The sequence below is a fragment of the Mytilus galloprovincialis genome, chromosome 7 (assembly GCF_965363235.1).
Source record: "Mytilus galloprovincialis chromosome 7, xbMytGall1.hap1.1, whole genome shotgun sequence".
Classification (NCBI taxonomy): domain Eukaryota; kingdom Metazoa; phylum Mollusca; class Bivalvia; order Mytilida; family Mytilidae; genus Mytilus; species Mytilus galloprovincialis.
In genome coordinates this window covers 72348675-72364041 of record NC_134844.1, presented here as the reverse complement: position 1 = coordinate 72364041, position 15367 = coordinate 72348675, and the positions used below count along the sequence as shown (strand labels likewise).

Below are 15367 nucleotides of genomic sequence, written 5' to 3'. Positions count from 1 at the left end.
AACACTTTCACTAAAATTAATTTGGCTCGTTTAATTTTCATAAAATTTTGACAAAGTATTTACTTTGACCCTTTTACAAAAATATAAAAAAATAAAATAATTTGAACCAAGCGTTTTATCAGAAAAATTACACTGGTTATATAGCTGCTTGACAAACACTAATTTTGATCATTGAGAAGCTTTATATTGCCTGCACAACGCAACGTAATTAAAAGTTTAGCTGATATTACAGAGTTATCTCGCTGTGGTGTTAGGTACCACCTTAAAAAAATAGAATACGTTATGCATTTTATTTCCCGTCAAACATTTGTAAATTCTAAACATATTCACTGCTTGTGTTTGTTGTTGAACCAATTTGTTTTCGTGAAGCAACTGCATATTGGTTTCTCTCTCTTTTTTTTAGGAAATAATTTTAATATCCCAAGTGATGATACAAACCTGCAGATAGATAAGAAAATATGGACCGTCAGGATCGCATCAATTTCAAACGAATATAAATTAATATGTTTTCCAAGCTCCCATTTGACCTATGATGGTTTACTTTTACAATTGTGATTTGGATGCAGAGTTGTCTCATTGGAACTCATACCAAATCGTCTTATGCCTAGATAACCTAACCTGGATCATTCACACAAAGGTTGGTTGATATTGGTTCAGTCTAGTTTCCGAAAAGAAAATATCTTTAAAGCTTTTACAACGACGACGGACGCCAAGTAATGGCAACATGTTTTTTTTGGCAGGGAAAGCTAAAATGGTAATACAGCCAAAATACAGATTAGCAGAGTAGTTTACCAGGTGTTCCGCAGGGCGCAGCTTTACACTACCGCAGAAGTCAAACCCTGAACAGTTTGGGCAAGTATGGACTGGACACACCATTCAAGCTTGATACAACTCTGAATTTGGATTGCGATCAAATTTTCGACATAATATGCGTTTCTGACATAAAACAAATTTCAAGATCTTGCAAATATATTGCGCAATATTGTGCAATTAAAGATTTCCTCTTTTTTAACTTTTCAAAAATTTAGAATTTGAGAAATTTGAAAAAAAAATGAAAACAATCCCCCCCTTTTTTTTTGCAATTAGTCCAAAACTTGACATTTCTTTATACATATTATACAAGTAGTGAAAGGGAGGTTAATCCGTACATACCAAACATTGTATGTTAACAGTTTTAGAATTACCTCCCTTACACTGCTTTTAAATTGTCTTAATTGTCTATTGACCAGGAATACCTTGTTTTCTCCCTTTTTGTCCTTAATTCCGAAACCTTTTGAGCCATAACCCCCCCCACACACACACACACACACACACACACACACACACACACCCAAAGTCAATACTAACCATCCCTTCATGGTATGGAAACTTGTGGTTTAATTTCAGAGAAATTCATACACTAAAACATCAGTTATTGTTTGAAAACTAAAAAAAATGATTATTTTGGGCCCCCTTTTTGGTCCATAATTCCTAATCTATTGGGACGAGAACCCCCAAAATCAATCCCAACCTTCTTTCAGTGGTATTGAACATTCTTGTAAAAAAATAGAGAGATCCATACACTTAAACACAAGTTATTGTCTGTAAACTAGATAAATGCTTCTTTTTGGCCCTTTTTTGGCCCCCTATTCCTACATATTCGGAAAAATTAGCCCAAAACTGATTCCCAGCCTTCCCTGTGTTATATGGGCATGGAAACTTGTGGTTCAATATCAGATCCATACAGTTACACACAAGTTATTGTCTTGAAACTAGAAAAATGCTTGTTTTTGGCCCCTTTTTGGCCCTTAAAACCTAGACTGTTTGCTCAATAACCCCTTAAAATAAATCCCAACCTTCTACTTATGGTATTAAACGTTGTGGTGCAATATCAGAACAATTGAAATACTAATACATAACTGTTTGTCCTGAAACTATATAAATGCTGTTTTTGGCCCCTTTGGGACCCTAAGTCCTAAACCTTTGGGACCATAACCCCCAAAATCAATCCCAAACTTCCTTTTGTGGCTATAAACATTGCGTTATTATTTTATTGATTTCTTTTTACTTATTCAAAAGTTATTATCCGGAAACAATCCGTCTTCGGACGACACTGACGACGACGCAGACGACGACGTGATACCAATATACGACCAATTTTATTTTTTTTATTTTTGCGGTCGTATAATAATGATACACCAAACAATATTCTTATTGTTTTTATTTGTAACAAAATATGTGTTTCAACAGTTTATTTCTAATTTCAATTTGATTTAAGCCATTTCAAAACAATATAGATATACATATATACCACAGTGTAACAATTCATACTGTATATAAATATACTTGGGCCCTTGACCTATTGAAAATGTAATAAAAATCCAGGTACCCCAATGGAGCCCCGTACTTCCCTGAGATTAGGCAACATCAGCTGAAAAAAAATTTGGCTAATAAAAAAAATATATATATATATATTATTTTTGCAGTCTATTTGTATCATTTGAAATATGCAAGCACTGAATTGCACCCTAAAAGTAGTCCTTTCGGGGAATGACTGTTCATCCGGGACATCTGTGTAATAATCTAAATTTGATGCAGATCATGCACCAATGCTTCGCTTACTCTTTATAACATTATACATTCTGTTATGATGATTATGACAATTAACCAATGAAATGTCTGCCTCTACATCTTGAAAACTATGTGATCCTCTCAGGGTGCTCCTTAAAGTGGACAAAATTACATGGAAAAATAACGGTATTAAGATAAGCCTTGCATTCTGATCCCCATTTAAACATCAATACTGAAAGCGTAAGCGGGCAGCCAGAAAGGACACCAGACTACAATAAAATGGATATTTAAAGGAAAATCTCGAGAATACCGGAATAAATAAATTTGGTGTATTTACTGTCTTCTGATTGGTTTAAAGGATTAGCTTTATTTTCAATGTTATCAATTTTTATAGCGACACGCCCACTCTAACGTATTAATATATATCTTTGAGCCTTATTTTTGATAGAAATTTATTTATAATGAATGGCAATAATTCATTTTGAATGGTTCAATAAATTCAAAATAAATAACAGCCATTCATTAAATGGTCTTCAGGTTTTGGTAAGTAAAAAGTGAACATAGAATCTGTTATGAATGCAGATTGAAAACAGTGCATGGACTTGTGCAATGTATGTACTTCTATAAAACGTTGTTATTTTTATAAACTTGGTTCTGGATTAATCATTTCCAAGACAAGAGGGTGGTTTTTCATCGCTTCCCATTTACATCTAATATTGTTGACCTCTCGGCCATATTCTGCAAAATCCCGAAGCAATATGAATTTGTCAAATATTTTCCATAATCTTTCGTCAGGATTTTTAAAGTTCTTCTTGGCAACACAACGTAAACAATTGACTAGATGCCATTGGATTTTGTCTACTTTTTCTGGTTCCTCAAGAACACATCGATCTATAAAAAAAATATACAAGAAGTTATTTTTTCTTCACTTATAAAATAATTATGCTGAGCACATTTCAATTGTCTTTATGACATAATATGTATGTCACTATATATAATTAGAAGTTTTCTGTAGCAGATGGATGAACACATGGAGTAAAGGAAAATAGTTCCGGAACGGACACGATCACTATACGGAGTTTGGCAACACACGACAACCACTGAAATACAGGCTCCGGACTTGGGACTAGAACATACAAAATGTTTCGGGCTTAAATAAGTTTGTTGGCGCCAAACCCAAGCATGTTTTATTCAATAATGAGTTGGGTTTTTTTTTTAGATTGGCCTTGCTGAGGTTGGTTGTGTATTTTTTGTAGGTCTTTTTTCAATTGGCCATGCTGTTCGCTATTGGTCTGCGAACTACGATTTTAAATCCTACTTATTATATTTTCCTCCTTTAAGCGTTATTGTGTTAACATTGTATCCTATCTTTATGTTCTGTACCTTTGTCACATCGTATATTCGTGATGTTAACAATTCATGTCAACATCGTGTTTATGTTGTATATCGACTCTATAACTTTGTGTTTACATCGTTGACATCGTATACATCGTGATGTTGACAATATCGTTTTTACATTGTCAACATTGTATAAATGTTGTGAACCAAGTCTTAATCTTTGTGTTTACATCGTTCACATCGTATACATCGTGATGTTAACAATATCATGTTAACATCGTGTTTATGTTGAATAAAGAGTCCATACCTTTCTGTTTACATCGTTCACATCGTATACATCGTGATGTTGACAATATCGTTTTTAAATCATCAACATCGTATAGATGTTGTGAACCAAGTCTTTACCTTTGTGTTTACATCGTTCACATCGTATACATCGCAATGTTTACAATATCGTGTCAACATCGTGTTTATGTTGAATATAGAGTCCATACCTTTCTGTTTACATCGTTCACATCGTATACATCGTGATGTTGACAATATCGTTTTTACATCGTCAACATCGTATTGGCGTTGTGAACCAAGTCTTTACCTTTGTGTTTACATCGTTCACCTCGTATACATCGCAATATTTACAATATCGTGTCAACATCGTGTTTATGTTGTATATCGACTCTATAACTTTCTGTTTACATCGTTAACATCGTTTAGATCGTGATGTTTGAATATTGTTTATACATCATTTACATCGTCAACATCGTATAAATAATGTGTACCAAGTCTATACCTTTGTATTTACATCGTTCACATCGTATACATTGTGATGTTGACAATATCAATAAAAAGTTTTTTTATTCATTTATATAATATTTATTCAATGAAGTTTGTCGATTACATATATACAGTTTGCATTTTTATGGGTTTTTTAACAACAAATATTTTAATTAAATGTGATGTTATAGCTCTAATTTGACACAAAATAGTGTCAACATAGTTTATATGGCAATGTAAACAATGTAAACACAAAATCTTTTTAACATTGTATACATAACGATGTTTACGATGTCAACGATGTAAACAATATATAAGAGTTAAGACAATGTAAACGATGTACACACAATATCGTGTAAACATTGTATACATCGTGATGTTAACGATGTCAACGATGTAAACAATATGTAAGAGTTCAAACAATGTATACGATGTTGTGTCACAACATCGTGTTAACAGTGTATACATTGCGATGTTAACGATGTCGACGATGTAAACAATATATAAGGGTTAAAATAATTTATATGATGTTGACACAACATCGTGTTAACATTGTATACATCGCGATGTAAACAATGTAAACACAATATGTTATCTAGATTGTATACATCGCGATGTTAACAATGTCATCGATGTAAACAATATATAAGGGTTCAAACAATGTAAACAATGTTGACACAATATCGTGTTAACATTGTAGATATTGTGATGTCTACAATATTGATTAATCATCGTGCACTGGACATGAATGTATTTTATCGACTTTTTCTTAACTTTTTGTTTTTCTTTGTGTTTTTGCACTAACGTTGTAGTTTAAATCTCTTTTTCATTTAAATCTTTTAAAAAATAGTATATGCCTTCTTACCACTGAAAGTGAGGACAATGGCTCGTGCAAGTGTTACTTCTTCCACTGTCAACTGACATTTTTGAATACTAACAGCAAATTCAAACATCATATCAATATATTTTGGATCGATTACTTTAGTCAAATCTGATTGGTGAGCTCCTGCACACGTGGATGAATTCGAACATACAATTACTTTCAGTTCCGGGTTGATTCTGGTATGAAATCCCAAGAACCCATACTCCAAATACCCAACTACAAAAAATAGTGAATAATTTTTAAAAAAAAACACATGTGACGATGTGTATATAATTAAAACAAAAAATGTACCAAAGAAACGGTCTAAAAAAGTAATTATATGGATACAATAGTGATTAGTTAAAGATGGTTGAGTTGCAACTTACCATATATAGCTCTCCAACGGTTTCGGTACTTATACATCCTCGGATTTCAAATGTTTGGCTTTGAGCGTTCATGAAGAAGGTAAATCCAGAAAAGTGCCTTCGGACGCATGCAATTATTAAACGGGTTGTTTTCAATTTTCAAATCACTGGGTCGATACCTCTGCTGGTGGACTATCAGTCCCCGGGGGTATCATCAGCTCAGTAGTACCGTACGGTACTGACATGATTTAACAAACCTTTCTAAAATTGTCAGTATATAAATTCTGAAATCATTAAGAAAGTTTCAACTCCCTCAGGCAAAGTTGACTTTAGATGAATTTGGCTATTTATTTTAGGTATTTTTGACTAATAACTCTTCAACGGTTTCGGTACTTACACATCCTTGGATTTCAAATGTTTGGCTTTGAGCGTTCCTGATGAAGGTAAATCCAGAAAAGCGATATGGACGCATGAAATTATTAATCGTGTTGTTTTCAATTTTTTACCAAGAAAGCTCAATAGTCTGTAGGCATCGGCGGAATGGTTTCAGTATGATTATCTGCCTGAATTGATGTATTGAGTTCGAAGCGCGCTTAAATAAACAAGGTGCGTTCTATTCCGATTGCCAATTTTCCTGCCAACTATCTAGGCTTCTCTATAGGTTCACCCCGCACCTCCACCTAAAGAACTGCTGTCGTAATATAGTCCAGTTTTCTCAGTTTGGCGTTAAAAATCAACACTTAACCAAAGTCATTAAATCAGTCCTGCTTAACATAGTTGCTTTCATAGGTGAAATCCCCGAACTCAGGAGATTGAGGAGAACACTGGACAAGACTGACCAATCAAAGAAGTCTTTACCTGTTAGATCGGTACATTTATATTGAGAACAAACAAATAAAACATATACAAAGATGTTTAGGAATTTTGTGCTATTCTTTAAACATATGAACTTCTTTATTTTATTGTCTATTTTCATTTTCTTTAAACTTTTTATCATTATTCTTTATAACATTCGTTTATGATGTAGCTTAAAACATACCTTTTAGAAGCGACAACTGATCCTGCGTTTTTAGGTCACAGAAACCCGGTATATTTCTGGCAAAAGTTATCATGTTCCGAATAGCAACTTCCATTCGGTCTGCAATTTGATTCATCATGTTTTTTCGGTCGTCTATTTCTATACCGGTTGTGGAAAAGATTTCCTCATACACGCTCCACGGTAGTGCACCAAGGTTACCAAATATTTCAATTCTTTGTTTATATCGTTCCTAAAATATAATGCTATATAAATAAATAATAATTTCAAGGCAAGCGTCTGTGTTTTTATTTATTTACCTATGAAACGGGATATTGTCAGATGTAACCTCAAAGAGACCGGAACCCCACGATAAGAAGGCATACTGTGGGAAAGTCAGTCAGGTATTAATGAGGATTTGAGTTGGAGAGAAGAGTCCTGATTTCTGTATTCTTTATTTTCAGGGCTATTATTCTCTATGCTTTAAGAATTTTTCAGATATACATAATCCTTAATGTTATATTTTTTTCACCCCATTTTATAAATTTTTTTATATTTATTTACGTTTTACAAAATAAAAAAAAACAGTTTAAAAAAATACAGGTAATAAAGGTCTTCGCATGTCCACATTGCTTGCTTAAAATGTTTTTGTCAGATTTTTTTGCTATTATCAATCATGATGGAACGTCAGAAAAAAGTGATTCACCATTAAATTTTAAACATTATTCGATAAAAAACGGTCAGAAAAGAATTGGTCAGGCATATAAAATAAACAGAACTTACAAATACAGACAACTGTGATTCGAGTAGACCGCCAGTTTGAAAACTTTTCCTAAAATCAGCAGTATATTCCTCTTGTATTGAAATCAATTTATTTACTAAATCATCAACTTCCTGTTCATTTACATCAACATTCTGTACGTTTCTATCCCCTGACGTGTCATGCATTTTATTGTCTCCTGCCGTGTCAGGAGTTTGATTGTCTTTCTGTTTTAGTTGTTTTACCTCCGTAATATCTTTTGTTCTCTTTTCATATGTGTACCTTCCAATTTTAATAGCTAAAAGGGAATAGTAGTTGTAATAAATATAAAAAGATTGATTTAATATACATCTCTGATACATGACTTTAATACTATATATATATAGCTAGTAGTTTATTTTTGCACTAAGTTCGTGTAGAATAATTTACATTATGACTAAAGAGATACTAAAGGGACATTCAAAGTTACAAGTCGAAAAGAAACTCGCAGTGACGTAGCAATCGACAAGATCAAGCCAAAAGACAAACAACAGTATTTAAACTAACATAGACAGCTAAAGATTGAGAAATACAAACCCTTCAAAATATCAGAGGTGATCTTGACAATGTGTGCCCTGAAAGGATAGACAGATCCTTCTTCATATGTTGCACTCGTCGTGTTGGTCGTGTAAATACAAACCCGGTGATCAGACTAATTCCAAAACCTGGGACATACACTAAAAAGATTTTATTTTCAGAAAATCTATTCGTTGACAATCAGGTCTTTATAAAATTTGTAAAACATTTTTTTAATGGTACATTTCAGCAGAAGATCACATGAATCAGTATAACTGAAAATTATTTGCTTTCAGGTAATATTTATAAATATCATTTTTACCTCCGTGTGACATTCCTACTTCAAGGCACTTTTGATATCTACAGTATGAACACATTGTCCGTTTTCCAGTTCCAAGCTTACAGTTTTCATCGCCCTTGACGCATGTGTATTTTTCATTTTTCTTTTCAACCTTTACTATACTACGACGGAAAAAACCCTGAAACAAATATTGAAATTATTTCTCACAATGCGATTATATTATAAAAGTGCCAACCTTTCAGGAAGCAGGATTTAATATAGCAACTGTTTACAAAAAAACAGGAAGACAATTTATGTAAAAGAAAGTCAAATGATATCTCCTTAAGGTCAAACACTATCTTTTTTAAGAATATGACTTTTCATAACTAGCTCCGTTAGTTTTATCATTTGATTTTGTAATTGGATTATGGACTTTCCGTTTTGAATTTTCCTCGGAGTTCAGTATTTTCGTGATTTTACTTTGTAGCTTTGTTTTGCTTGGTAATTTTGTTTCAGTGTTTGAATGTTTTTATCAAGCGATATTCAGTTCTCACTTATTATGAAATCTACAAGTCTTGATGAGCACAACACGTACAAATGTGATAGTTTTTTTAATCGCTGTCTACAATAGATTTTTTTTATGCATTAGGTTACAAGTATATTCAATTTTGCAATTTGTATTATTGTGAATGCAGCTGTAATTATAACTTCTAAACTTTTTTCGAAATACTAAGGATGTTCTACCCTAGGAATATAGATTACCTCAGCTTGTTGTTTGCAAAAAACTTTTCGGAATTTTAGATCCTCATGAATCTTCCACTTCTTATTTTATTAGACCTTTTTAATTTTGGACTGGTTAGTCTTAAACTGTGGACAAAGTGCGTGTCCAGCGTTCAATACTTTAATCCTGGTACATACCTTACATGGTTCACATGTATTAGCGCCATAATGAAGACCGGAAGCCCTCTCGCCACAAACTCTACATGGCGGAAGTAGATCTGCGTCTGGAGGTTGATTTTTATGCTTTTTCGGAGGCGTGCGTGGTTGTTCGGAATCTTCTGATTCCTCGATACCACTGTCGGTCGTTGATGCCACCGACTGTTTATCTGCTAAGGGGGTCGAATTCAAGTTCGACTCTGGTGACAAGGATAACAAACTGTCAGACTGAGGAGAGTCCATAACTGTTATAATCTGATTATGCTGTGGTGACGTTTCTGCGGCTGAATCACATTCGTTTAAATGTTCAAGGATGGATGTCATGGTTAAGTCTACAGAGTATCTGAAATGTATTTATAAACATTTTTATTATCTCGATTGTTTTGGTCAAAAGTATATTATTAAGCTTGTCATTACTAAGTCTTAATAATAAATTATTATTCTAACTTACATTTGTCGAAGGAAAAGTCAGCAAATGTGTCGTTGAAAGCTTGCATGTCTAGTTATCATTCTTATTCAACTTTGTTATTGACCCCTACATCGTGTACAAAAATACCATTGAATTTTTAATGTCTAGATAAGATTCGACATAACTATATTTCAATTCAATTCAATTCAAATCTTTATTGCCATAAACCTACATATGTATAGTATGTGACACAACATAACAAAATAAAAATAACAACAAGATCATTAATATACACAATAAAAGTAGCGGTTAGTTTTTATGTTGGTATATGTTGTTTCGCCTTATTTTCAGCTAACTTTTCATGGAAAACTGAAGTATCCGAAGATAAACAACAACCTACGATCATGGTTGTGCACCAGTTTTTTTTTTCATGGAAAACTGAAGTATCCGAAGATAAACAACAACCTTCGATAGGAAAACTTTGTCATTAAAGATTGATTGGAGTTAACCTATAACTCTGAACTGAACCTGAATGATGACTACTAGTACTACATAAAACATGGACCAGATGCAATTACAATTCTTTAAGAAAACAGTGCATTCAATTTGATAATACTCAGATAATTCAAAAGATAAAAGCTTGGTTGACTTCTGCAACCAATATAATGGATAATTTCAAACCGGGAAAACGGCTCATTTGAGTTAAACTATTTTATCGGTTTGTGCAGTACACAGTGGTGGATTCAGTGGTTATGGTGGTTAGAATCTCAATTTTTAGACGATCAATGCTTTTTGAATGGGGACATATGGTTCGAACCTCCCCGCCCCCTCCCCCCCCCCAAAAAAAAAATGACTGGAGCCGCCCCTCAGTACACAAATCAAACCAGCAACAGCTAAAGCAAATCATATATAAGCGAACCTGGATAGTGACAAAGCTATTATTAGATTATATTACATGACTTGTATAATCCTATTTTTTGTCAGTTAAGAATGTCGTCTAACGCATCATTACCGATTTCCTTTACAAATAAAGCATACCAAACATTTCAAAACGTTTGAAACTGTTATATGTTGTGCGTAGGCGGTTTTTTTTACGCCCAATGTGAATAAGTTTAAAGGGACACCCCAATGATAATTATGGTATGATTTCTCGTTTACAATACATAATAATGTTCGTGACAGTGGCAATTAAAACGTGGGAGATTTTTCTTATAGAAACTGAAATGTTCATGTATTATAATAATTATTCATAGCGTCCCGCGATTATTCTGTATTGACCTCAACAACAACAAAAAAGAACTGGTATGATGCGGACAGACGGTATTTTGAAAGTAATTATACATGTGTGACCTTCCAAATCATTGTTAAATAGTACTTCATAAGAATTCCCTATACAGCCATACATGATCTGAAACGACTTCTTGTATTAATATTGTTAAGGAAATTGTTGAACCAATGTATGCATATACATAGTAAACTAAATCCAATTATCTAGTATGTACGTTTTTTAAAACATATATAATGAATCTATATCGACAAATTATAATTTATTGATTGTTGATCATAAGCTACTTAACTATCGAGTGTGTTGTTGAGATTTCCAGGTCGTGACATTGATAAACAATCAACACAGAACCATGGCGCACATGAAAAATGATATGTGAATTTATAGACCGATGTTAGTGTTGATACATTGTTGTCAATTTAATGATTTAATGGAATTATATGCGACTGTCTTACAAGTAAGAAGTTTAGCTAGCTGTATAACCAGGCCAACCACCAATCTCTACATGACACATTGCCTGTATCAAGTCTTGCATGTGACAGTTGTTTTCCATTTGTTTGATGTGTTTGTGCATTTGATACGGGACTATTTTTTGTTTGTTTTTTTTTACTTTACCCGAAACTGGCTTTACTACCTAATATGAGCCTTTGATACGTTTTTATTTTATTGTCAAAAAGGTAAAAGAGCATTGAAATAATAACTGCCTTCATTGAAAGTACACTAGTTTACTGTTTAATTGTGTAAAATATTAAATCTTGCATTAGAAGTTAAAATTATTATCGGCTTTTTAATAAGAGGTTATTGTCCGTAAGTTTGAACACATTATTAGTTGATATCATTTATGTGGGGTTTTTTTAAATGAAAAAAGAATCTAATTCTCTATTCAGATGTCGACTTCCAAAAGTTTTTGTTACCATTTTTGCCTAGGTTAAAACAGCTTGTTTTTTAAGTCTATCGAAAGCACCATGTTCTTTATCAAGTATATAATCGAGAGCAACTTTTTATATCAAGCATATAATCGAGAGCACCATGTTCTATATCAAGTATATAATCGAGAGCAACACGTTCTATATCAAGTATATAATCGAGAGCACCATGTTCTATATCAAGTATATAATCGAGAGCAACACGTTCTATATAAAGTATATAATCGAGAGCACATCATGTTCTATATCAAGTATATAATCGAGAGCACCATGTTCTATATCAAATATATAATCGAGAGCACCATGTTCTATATCAAGTATATAATCGAGAGCAACACGTTCTATATCAAGTATATAATCGAGAGCACATCATGTTCTATATCAAGTATATAATCGAGAGCACCATGTTCTATATCAAATATATAATCGAGAGCACCATGTTCTATAATATCAAGCATATAATCGAAAGTTGTATGTGCAATATCTGACAAGTATATTACTGTTTGATAAAAAAAAAATTGTGTCGGATAAAGATTAGTTGGTATCGAGGATCGAGTAAACAAGTTACATAAGGTAATATAAATAAACAAAATTGAGGCGCCTATTGGCCGAGATTTTCCCCATTAATATATGCATGATTTTATAGATAGATATATGAAGATGTGGTATGAGTGCCAATGAGACAACTCTCCATCCAAGTAACAATTTATAAAAGTAAACCATTATAGGTCAAGGTATGGCCTTCAACACGAAACTTGGCTCACACCGAACAGCAAGCTATAAGGGGTCCCAAAAATTACTAGAGTAAAACCATTCAAGCGGGAAACCCAACGGTCTAATCTATATAAACAAAAAACGAGAAACATAATAAATGTATTGACTAACACAGACATATTTCACATAGTAGTCGATATTGGAATCATGAACAGTGGTAATTTAGTTATCCACCTTTAGAGTAGTCGAAGATTTAAGTGCAACGACCATAAAGCCATGACAGGACATCAGAGCACTATGAGACTATTCAATTGAGGTACCAAATACTTAATTTTATCAATGAAAGAGGATGATTTAGGAGATATGTACCTCATAGAAATAAGCAATATCTCTCTTTATTGTGTAACAATAACAGATAACAGATATGCATTTTACAAAGATTCTAAATATAGAAAATGATGAATCAGTCATCTATAAAATAAAAAAAGTGATTGTAAATTATACAATATCCATCAGAATCCAGATGATATTGATAAGGACAACTATCATGACTATAAGTCACCGTAAAGCCTTCATTCATGAACAAAATATAAACCGTAGATTCGGCTATAAACATGATAAAAGGAAAAAACAAGATGTAAAACCAATCAAACGAAATCAACAGTCTGATTTATTATAGGCAATAATCACAAAAATGACAGAGAGTAGAAAGCGAAAAACGACAACCTTATACAGAATTTTATATACAAACGCCCAAACATTTCCAAACCTTTGATAGTGCATGGGATTACACGGAGAACAATAGAAGAACAAACTATAAAATCAGCTGGTAAGGCTTAAATCGTCAGATTGACAAGAAGCACATAGATACAACTAACATGAAGAAAAAAGACATTGAAGTAGTGATCTAAGAGAACTTGCAATTACTTTACATGTAATATGCATAAAAATATTTGTCAGTAGACATCTACAAGCTATACGGAGTGTCTGGAAGGGGTGCTTAATTTCTGTATTCTAGCTGTTAATTTGTTTTCCGAAATGTCTCTGTTCTTTTTTTTATTTTACATAAAAATTATTCTCTTTTCTTTATATTTTAGGGACTTTCATTAACTTAGGCACTTTCTGTTCAATTCTCTGCTTTCCTTAATGTTAAGTTCGCTCAAGACAAACGGTACGGATCATAATGTTGATATCGAAGTTAATTATCAATAAATCTACAGGAATGACGCACGGTGAGACACGGAGTCATCCGATTCATCAACATTCTTTAAAAATAGAACACGGTTTTTTATCACATGTTGCTATTATATCGTACTTCCTTATAGTTCATCAGGTCAAGGGAAACACTCCCTGAATTGTAAAACTACTTAGAAAATTGAATGTGTGCAATAAAATATAGCCACGTAATACAATTGATAAGTATAAGGACATATATTGCGCAATCCATGTTAATTATCGAATAAAAGATGTACTATACTCATAACACACATCTGAGCACACATAACCTGCGTTCAATAAATAGAACGGTGTCTAAATAGCGACTGAAAAGGAGCGCCCAATATCATTTGATGTACTAAATAAAACGCCCTAGGAAACCCTTAATGGCTTTTTTAAGTATGGTATCTTTGGTAATTAACCTTATATCTTGTTTACTTACTTTTTGATCGTATTGTTTACTGTTAACACTCACCAAAACATTGGTCCGTTATCATAATACTAACTTTCTATTTATATCTTCACAGGTAGGTTCATATACATATAGGTTTAAACATAGTGTAGACTGTTCGTGTGTTCAAATTGGCGTGACTTAAAAGTTAAATGTGGGAAATTTTGAATTATTAAATATGTACACATGAGACAAACTTGATTAATTAATACGAATAACATGCAACGGACATCTAAGTAAACCATGTCATGGCAGCTTTTTTAAATCCAACTATACTTTCCAACATGTGAAATGGTATCAGTAATGCTCTTTTAGTTATTGTAAGGGAGCTACCATTTGATTTTTATTGGTGGGGGGGGGGGGGGCGGCTAGGATCAGGGGCGGATGCAGGAATTTTCGAAAGGGGGGGGGGTGCTAACCCAGGGCACCCAGGGCAAAGGGGGGGGTGCAAAACATATGTCCCGATACAAATGCATTGATCGGCAAAAATAAAGGGGGGGGTGCGCACCCCCGGAACCCCCCCCCCCCTGGATCCGCCACTGAGGATGAAATTTGAAAAAAATAGACAGGACAGGAGTTTTGAGTTAAAAAAAAAGGCAGAATGAGACACTTTGCAAAAAAAAAGACAGGATGACAATTTAGGTAAAAAAAGTAAGGATAAACTAATAAAAAAAAAGGCAGGACAGAGATTACAACTAAAAAAAATGTAGGACAAAATTTTTCATCCTAGCCCCCTCCCCCCCCCCCCCCCCCCCCATAAAAATCAAATGGTAGCTCCCTAATGTGTGTTCAACAGTTTCTTTTTATGTTGACCTCGTCATGATGTTGTTGTTAATTTTAATTTGTATGTACTTGTATATTAGCCTTCGAACCTCTTTTGTATTAATGTTGTGCTCACTAACCATTGCTAATAAAGTTTGTTTTAAAATCGATTA

General features: G+C 33.3%; 1 protein-coding gene across 1 annotated transcript; it reads right to left on the bottom strand.

Moving 5' to 3' along the window:
* Positions 1 to 2597: 2597 nt before the first annotated feature.
* On the bottom strand, positions 2598 to 14543 carry LOC143083616 (nuclear receptor ROR-beta-like). The gene is made up of 7 exons (XM_076259891.1): positions 14424 to 14543; positions 9415 to 9775; positions 8539 to 8695; positions 7685 to 7959; positions 6926 to 7154; positions 5525 to 5758; positions 2598 to 3441 (listed from the first exon to the last, which is right to left on the bottom strand). The coding sequence occupies exons 2-7, from the start codon at positions 9754 to 9756 to the stop codon at positions 3191 to 3193; spliced, it is 1488 nt and encodes a 495-aa protein (XP_076116006.1). The 5' UTR covers positions 9757 to 9775; positions 14424 to 14543; the 3' UTR covers positions 2598 to 3190.
* Positions 14544 to 15367: the final 824 nt, after the last annotated feature.